The sequence below is a fragment of the Sinocyclocheilus grahami genome, unplaced genomic scaffold (genome assembly GCF_001515645.1).
Source record: "Sinocyclocheilus grahami isolate Dianchi unplaced genomic scaffold, SAMN03320097.WGS_v1.1 scaffold490.1, whole genome shotgun sequence".
NCBI classification, from domain to species: Eukaryota; Metazoa; Chordata; class Actinopteri; order Cypriniformes; family Cyprinidae; genus Sinocyclocheilus; species Sinocyclocheilus grahami.
Genome location: NW_015505669.1, coordinates 972,293 through 980,812, shown reverse-complemented (window position 1 = coordinate 980,812; position 8,520 = coordinate 972,293). Strand labels below are relative to the sequence as shown.

The 8,520-nt window shown below is 37.5% G+C and overlaps 1 protein-coding gene across 1 annotated transcript; it reads left to right on the top strand.

Moving 5' to 3' along the window:
• Positions 1-5,787: 5,787 nt before the first annotated feature.
• On the top strand, positions 5,788-8,464 carry LOC107554070 (vacuolar-sorting protein SNF8). Its single transcript, XM_016236456.1, has 8 exons — positions 5,788-6,116; positions 6,201-6,251; positions 6,358-6,496; positions 7,068-7,172; positions 7,548-7,620; positions 7,702-7,843; positions 7,920-7,994; positions 8,072-8,464. Exons 1-8 carry the CDS (start codon positions 6,063-6,065, stop codon positions 8,207-8,209), a joined length of 777 nt encoding a protein of 258 aa, XP_016091942.1. The 5' UTR covers positions 5,788-6,062; the 3' UTR covers positions 8,210-8,464.
• Positions 8,465-8,520: the final 56 nt, after the last annotated feature.

Genomic DNA, 8,520 nt, shown 5'->3' with positions numbered 1-8,520 from the left:
CAGCGGAAGTTCTGCTTTCAAAATAAAAGCTTTGGACACAAGCAGTCAAAAAAAAAAAAAAAAAAGCACCGAGCAATTACGAAGAAATTAATTTCTAATTGTGTAAATCTTGCATACACACATAAATTAAACACCTTTAACAATCTGTGTCACGAACACGCTTGCATTTTTAATGCAGATTACGTATATGAATGAATATGAAACAATATTTACAGAATATATTTAAATGTATGTTTAGTCAAAATCTTGACATTATTTTTAGTAAGGCAATCTTCTTTAACATATTAATGAGGTAGAAATATGAATGTTTTATTTATTTTTTTCTAAAATTCTTTAAAAAAACATTCACCTGCCATATCCATCATCACCACTGTTATTATTGCCACAAGGACATAGGAACCTTTGAAATATAATCTGTTGACTTTTCTTAAAATGCCTGAAAATGTACACCTCGAGTCATTAGCTTGGAACATTTCCTTACATCAGCCAATATTTGTCTAATTTGCATAATACAAAAATATGTTTGCCTTTAAAAACTAATGGTTTAATGGGGTAATTTATCTATTTTCAGTTCTTCGAACATGTTATTTGTCTAGTACAAACCACAAAGAGTGCAAATAGATGTGACACCTAAGATTGTAAGAAAAAGCTGCCTTATCAGCTTTTATGTCTATGTATCACCCTCATTATTAATTGTTTTAATGATGTGGAAATAAGTTGTTATTCTGGTGTTAATGTCAATCTCGCACTGTATAAAAGACCAGTGTAGTTTGCTTTAGAGTTGTGCACCAGTTTCAGCCAATAGAGGGGCCAGAAGCAGAACCATCACAGGACCAGAACGAGAAAAGGTTGGTCTAAATACATTCAGCTGTTTTGTTATCAGTGGTGCTGGATGCTTGATATCTATTTTTCTCTAATCTGATTTGAAGCATTAAAGGAGAAATGAAGGTTGCGGTATTTGTGCTGGTTTTGATATGCCTGGGCAGTGCAGGATCCCAGCCTCTAGATAGCAGGTAAGATAATTATTAAGCATCATCAAATCATTTTCAAATAATACATTTACGTTCTGTATGTAAACATAAATGTGGTAGCATTTTACAACAAGGTTCCATTTGTTAACAGGAATAAAGGAACAGTTCACTCAAAAATAAAAATTGGCTGAAAATTTTCTCAGCCTCAAGCTATCCAAGATGTAGATTAGTTTGTTTCTTCATCGCAACAGATTTGGACAAATTTAGCATTCCATCTTGGATCCAATGGATCCTCTGCAGTGAATGTGTGCAGTCAGAATGAGAGTCCAAACAGCTGATAAATGCATTACAATAATCCACAATAATGTAAGTAATCCGAAAGCTGTGTGTATTTGAAATAAACAAATATATCATTAAGACGTTTTAACTTTAAACTGCCCCTTCTGGCCAAATGGTCCTTAACACTTCTTCCATGGGTGAGCAAGTGATGTAACGTTACATTTCTCCATATCTGTTCTGATGAAGTAACAAACTAATCAACATCTTGGATGGTCTGAGGGTGAGTAAATTTACATTTTTGGGTGAACTATTCTTTTAATGTTGGTAAATGAATTAACTTTAAATAGGCCCTTTCATTTGTAAAGTGTTACCAAAAATGTGTATGTATAGACAACAGATGTCACAAAACAATTAAAAGATAAGCTTTTTTATGCTTTATTTGCTTTTCAAATGTAATAGCTCACCAAATGACATCCAGAAGTTTAGCCGTCGCTATGCTGAATCAACCATTGCGAGTGACATCAGCAAAATTGTGGACTCGATGGTTCAGAAAAACTTTGTAAACTTTCTGCTCAATCAGAGAGAGAAGAAAAGCGAGTGAGTTTGGGGAAATGGGCAGCATGTATGGTATAATATTCAGGTTATATAAAGTAACAGAGAGGGTCCGATGCTCATTTTTACAGACCAACTATAAATGATCCAGACACCCGCATCTTCAATGACCGGCTGAAAAAAGAGTTTGTGATGTGGATTCAGAGAAAAGGCGATGCATTTAAGTAAGTTGCCTTCTGCAAGTGAGACTGATTGTGACTTACCATCATGTAAACATCATTTACCATGTTTTTCTTCCTTGACTAACAGGAATCAATAAAAGTAGAATGTGCCTCTAAAGTGCCTTGGAGAACAGATGAACTCAACTCTGATTTGAAGAGCAAGATGTACCGGAAGTGTTTAGATAATCAATGTGCTGAATATCCTGTCATCTATCTCTAACTGAAAATCTTTTAATTATAATTAAATTGTTTTTCAGAATCATAATTTGTGGTTTGTACTTTATTATCATAAGAAACAATGCTGTAGAGCTCAAGGGATAGTTCACCCCAAAATGAAAATTCTGTCATCATTTACTCACCCTCAAGTTGTTCCAAACCTGTATGAATTTCTTTCTTCTGCTGAACACAAAAGAAGATATTTTAAGGAAAGTGGGTAACCAAACAGTTGCTAAGAAAGTCATTCAGGTTTGGAACTTGAAGGTGAGCAAATGATGACAGAATTTTCATTTTGGGGTGAACACGTGCACCATCCAGAACATCATGGGCTTTGTCACGAATCCGGTCCATGAACTTCCATCTGCTAGCCATCGGAGGTCACCCTTTCCAGTTTCATTGACTCGCACTACACACTGTTGCACATCGCCCCGGACTACATATCCCATCATTCATTGCACTGATTGCACTCAGCACGGATTGCACACAGCTGTATTCACTGATTACACACAGCTGTTTCACATCACTCACTCACTATATATCACTCACTCAAACTACCATTCACTGCCGAGTATTACGTCACCTGTTAGTTTTCCTAGTTCCTGTTATCCTTCCCTAGTTCCTGTTATCCTTCCCGTGTTTCCTTGTCATACAGGTTTGGAACAACTTGAGGGTGAGTAAATGATGACAGAATTTTCATTTTGGGGTGAACACGTGCACCATCCAGAACATCATGGGCTTTGTCACGAATCCGGTCCATGAACTTCCATCTGCTAGCCATCGGAGGTCACCCTTTCCAGTTTCATTGACTCGCACTACACACTGTTGCACATCGCCCCGGACTACATATCCCATCATTCATTGCACTGATTGCACTCAGCACGGATTGCACACAGCTGTTTTCACTGATTACACACAGCTGTTTCACATCACTCACTCACTATATATCACTCACTCAAACTACCATTCACTGCCGATTTCCTAGTTCCTGTTATCCTTCCCTAGTTCCTGTTATCCTTCCCTAGTTCCTGTTATCCTTCCCGTGTTTCCTTGTTTTGCCTTGCCTTGTCAGTTTTCTCGGTTCTGATCTTTGCCTGTCTCCCTGGATTTATCCCTCTAGTCTCGCCCTTGTGATTCTGTCTGCCAATTGTCGACCTACGCTAGCCCTAGGACTATTCTTGTGTTTTGCCCGCCATATACCTGTCTGCCATTATCTGATCCATGCCTGTTTTATGACCACATCTGTCTTCTCCTAATAAAGAGCTTGCGTATGGATCCGCACGTCTCACATCTTGTCAGCCCTGTTACAGGCTTGATTTGTAAACCTTGCCATGCACATATCTGGATTTTAAAAAAAGTAGCTGTGTAAATATGCACACACTCTGTGGACCGTGCGTATACACATTATTTCATTGATGTGGTCGAACTAATGTAGTTAACAGAACGATTTCCATTTACACTTGTTTAAACACATCAAATCATTAGTAGGACATCTAGTTGTGAACATATTAAGCTACAGGAGAAAAAGTCATTCATAAAAATTAACGTCACTTTCAAGACAGACAGACAGCTTCAGTGATCTAAATGTTGTTGTTTTTTCAATGTAAGACAGCAGCAGGGCATTTTAACATGTGTTAATAAATTTCATTGGCCTCAGATTTATGGAATTTTTACTGAAGGAACTGATCCGTCTTGTCTCTCTCACCTTTGTATTTTCTCAAGGCTCAAACTTTTTCTTTTCTTGTCTTCCAACACCTGTATATTTTCTTGATGCTCACATTTTTAGAGGGAGGCCATCCTGTAGGTTCTATATGACTTATTGAACCTGTTGTGTTTGTTGATGACTACAAGCACAAGTTCTTCATCTTCTCATCACCCTTTTTTTCTGCCAGTTTATAAATGAGAATAAATCCTTTCTGCTGCTTATTTTGCTGCTACATTCAGGCTCCTGTACATCCATCTTTTTGTATTTTCTGTTTTGCTTGTTTGTTTTGGATTTCGTCTTAACATCCCCCCCCCCTCCTTTTTTTCTTTTTCTTTTTTTTTCTACAGATGTGTGACTTTTGCGCTGTCCGTCTCCATCCAAGCAAGCTTTGCTTTTGCAGGTGGTGGAGTTGCATATTCAATCATCTTCTCCTTTTCTTGTCTCAGATCCACCTCCACAAGCATTTCACTCTCACTCTCATGCTTTTCAGGAGTTTCATCTTCAATCTCTCTTTCCTTCTTTATCGTCTCTTCCTCAGCCTTGGTATTGTGTGCAGTGCTGATGTCCATCCAAGCAAGTTTTGCCTTTGCTGGTGGTGGAGTTGCATCTGGACATTTTATAGTGGAAGGGCCTGTCTTTTTCTCCTCCTTTGTCCTTCTACTCCTTCGACACTCTTGCTCCACCTTCACAGGTGCCCCCTGAATTGTCACTGGTTTGTCCACAGTGGAGAGAGATGGCAGTATTTCATCCTCAGCAGGCAGAGTGAGATGTTGAGGTGCTTTCTACTGTGGGGGAGGAACGTGGCAATTTCTTCACCTCATCAGGTGGAGTTTGGTGATCAGTTTCCTCAAACTGAACCATCATTGGTTCTTCCACAGCAGAGAAAGATGGCCACGTTTCCAACTCATGAGGTAGATGGGTGTTGAGCAGCCACCTGACTCAATAATGGCTTTTCTGTGGTTGAGGAACTTGTAAATATTTTCACTCCAGCAAGTGGAGTTTGATATTCAGGCTCCTCCACGTGAATCATCAGTGGCTCCGCCGCAGTGAAGAAATCTGCAAGGATTTCCAGCTCAACAAAAGAGTCCTCAGAGCCTCTCTTTTCCTCCACCTCTGTATCTTCTCTGTACTGTCTTTCCATCTCTGCTCTTTTAAATGAATCGTTTGCTTCTGTTTATAAAACTTCTCTGACCGATTAGTTTGATTCTCGAGTCACTGAACCAAAATTAAATTTTGAGCTTGTGAGCAGATACTGACAGCTTTTAATGGCAGTAGAGTCACCAACACAGACATGATCAAATCTTTTTTTGACAGTAGACCGTCAGTATTCATCATTTTCATCCAACAATACACACGGTCAAGACAATTGTGCTGGGAAAGAGAATGAAGCAAAGTAAATCTACTATGTTTCTGGCAACACCTGTCTGAAAAAATGTTATTTTGTTAAATCCTGAAGTTGCTAAATTAGATAAAACATTACATTAAGAGCAAGTTTTATGTAGATTTGTGTATTTAAATGGAGTTTTGCTCAAAACAATGAAATGAATAATATGAATTTACAGTAAGCTGTTAATAAAAATATCATTAGGATGCATTACTTTTGGATAATATTTCGCATAACGTGCTACGTTTTAACAGCAACGATTGCTTGTGATAATTGTACTTTGTGCGCTACACTGCAGAAATCAAACTCTGAGAGATACATAATGATCAATGGATAAGGAAGATTAAGATCTTTATAAATTACGTGACCATATAATATTGTTTTGTCAGTTATTCTCCAGTCCGACGGGTGGCGTTATCGGACACATTCACCCAGACATTACTATCGAGACCTTAGGCGTGTACAGAAGAAATAATTCACTTCTGTTGATGTGTTCTTCCTGGACTGTTTGCAACTTTATAGATAAAGAGCATACTTAAAGGGAAACAACCATATTCGTTTGTTTTATTGTTCTAGATCTAATTTAGTCATATTCTGCTTCGATGTGTGACCATGTAACTCGTGAGCTATTCAGCTGACTAGGAAGTCAATTACTAACTTACAGTTGTCAGAACAGGGAAATAATACAGTTTCATTTTGTAGTATTATAGTATTTTAGACGTTTTTATTTAGGCATCATGCACAGAAGAGGAGTCGGAGCTGGAGCGATCGCCAAAAAGAAACTTGCAGAGGTACGAGGATATCACTTCTGCGAGATTTATTAACTAGGCACATCTTTTTCCATCTTCATCCAGCTCATTTGTTTACTGTCACAGGCAAAGTATAAAGAGAGAGGTACTGTCCTTGCTGAGGATCAGATTGCGCAGGTGCGTATACCCTGATGAGCAATGCATTTTGAATGCAAGCAAACCCTCACAGCTGTACAACTGCATTGACCCCATTCTAATCAGGCCGTGTGTGATGTCCTTGTAGATGTCAAAACAACTGGAGACCTTTAAGACCCATTTGGAAGAGTTTGCCAGCAAGCACAAACAAGAAATCCGTAAGAACTCTCAGTTCAGGGTGCAGTTCCAAGAGATGTGTGCCACCATAGGGGTTGATCCACTTGCGTGTACGTTTTTCTCATAAAGATTTCTCTTGACGCAGAAACACGATTTAACATGAGGGTGTACCGTGTGTTCAAATGAAAACTGTGTGGATTCGATATAAATATTATAAATGATTATATAAATTGTCAATATAATTATTATATAAAATATTGTAAATTAAAATGATAAATAATGAGTCGTGATTAAAATATTATGATTATAATGAATTGTGCAGATGTTATAATAGTAATAATTAACTAGTATACATTAAAAAATATATTTTTATAAATTATTACAAACTGTAATTCTAATTACAGAACTGTAATTATAAAGAGAAATATATTTATTTAATATTAGAGTGTACAGTATGCTCATGAAACATGTGGTTACATTGATTAATAATTAGTATACATTATTAGAAGTATAATTGTTGTTAATTATAATTTCAGAGAAAATATTATAGTGTACAGTGTGCTCATAAGAAAACTGGATACATTATAATTATTAATTAATTTGTTAAAATTATTATATCAATTACAAGTACAATAATTACATAATTATGGTATTCTTTTCTCGTTTGCTGTATGTGTGCAGCTGGAAAAGGATTTTGGTCTGAGATGCTTGGTGTTGGAGATTTCTACTATGAGCTTGGTGTACAGATCATTGAAGTCTGTTTAGCTCTAAAACACAGAAATGGCGGTAAGTTTTGGTCTATTTTTTACCTTGAAGATATTACCTATGTGTTGCAAAACAAATTGCACGCTCTATTAAGCCAAATCTTTACTTATTACACGCCTCTGTGGGGATACTTGATTCTGATCGGCCAATCGTGGCTTACAGCGGCCAGATATTTCTAAACGATGAAGACGTGTTCCCAGACAATCTCTCTCTCTGCACATAAAAAAACCACCATAAAAGAGCTGATCAATTTGTTTTGCAATTAATGACTGTCAAACTGTTCAAAATGACTACCTAACAATAAAATATAAATACTAACCAATAAATTACTTATTTAGTATTTATTTCTACTTACTTAAGAATATTATTTTACTTACTTATTATTTATATTTGCAGGTCTCATCACATTGGATGAACTTCACCACCGTGTGTTGAAAGGAAGAGGGAAATTTGCACAAGATGTGAGCCAGTGAGTGTCTGATTAATATACTGTTCTCTAGCTATTCTGAACACCTGAATTCTCTTACCATCCATTAATGTCGTCTCTCAGGGATGACTTGGTGCGGGCCATCAAGAAGCTCAAGGCTATGGGAAATGGCTTCGGGATGATTCCCGTTGGAGGCTCTTATCTAGTCCAGTCGGTCCCAGCCGAGCTCAACATGGATCACACGGTTGTCCTTCAGCTAGCAGAGGTAATCAATACCACATTAAGTCTGAGACCTTTACACTTCCATAACGTCAGTCCTGATTACTGGCCATGTTTCATAGAAAAAGGGCTACGTGACAGTGAGCGAGATCAGAGATGGCCTCAAGTGGGAGAGAGAGCGGGCCTGTCATGTCCTTGTAAGTGTGCAGAAAAAACGAAACACCACTGAACGCTTTTTATATGGTGTAGTAATACCTGTTGCGCTGTTTTTCAGGATCACCTGCTGAAAGAAGGCTTAGCATGGCTGGACTCCCAAGCTGAGGGGGAGCCACAGTACTGGCTGCCTGCTCTGTTCTCGGAGCTGTTATCACGAGACATTACGCCTGAGGAGGCCAACCAAATGACACCTTGAGAATAAGACTTTATTTTGGAAATACATTGTCATGGTGAAACGGATAGAGGGGCGAAGGTCAAAGAATGTCACAATGTTGTGAGTCAAGTTTGTTTGAGAGGAAAACAGTGTAAATGGAGAATAAAAGCATCTACGTAGTCACATTTCTCACAATATGTTTATTATTTCAATACCTGATTAACCACTTGAAAAAGGTTTGGGTAAATAAGACAATGCCAATAGTTGTTATTGTGAAAGTGTAATTTATCCTTCATATGTATTATATCTACAATTAATGAATGTATTTTTTTATTATTTAATTGGATATTTTG

What these genes read in the sequence shown, in the direction of transcription:
- LOC107554070 (XM_016236456.1), top strand. Translation starts at nt 6,063, where the DNA reads ATGCACAGAAGAGGAGTCGGAGCTGGAGCGATCGCCAAAAAGAAACTT. An exon ending in AGGGGTTGATCCACTTGCGT is followed by an intron (nt 6,497 to 7,067) that starts GTACGTTTTTCT and finishes GTATGTGTGCAG; the next exon opens with CTGGAAAAGGATTTTGGTCT. An exon ending in AGCGGGCCTGTCATGTCCTT is followed by an intron (nt 7,995 to 8,071) that starts GTAAGTGTGCAG and finishes GCTGTTTTTCAG; the next exon opens with GATCACCTGCTGAAAGAAGG.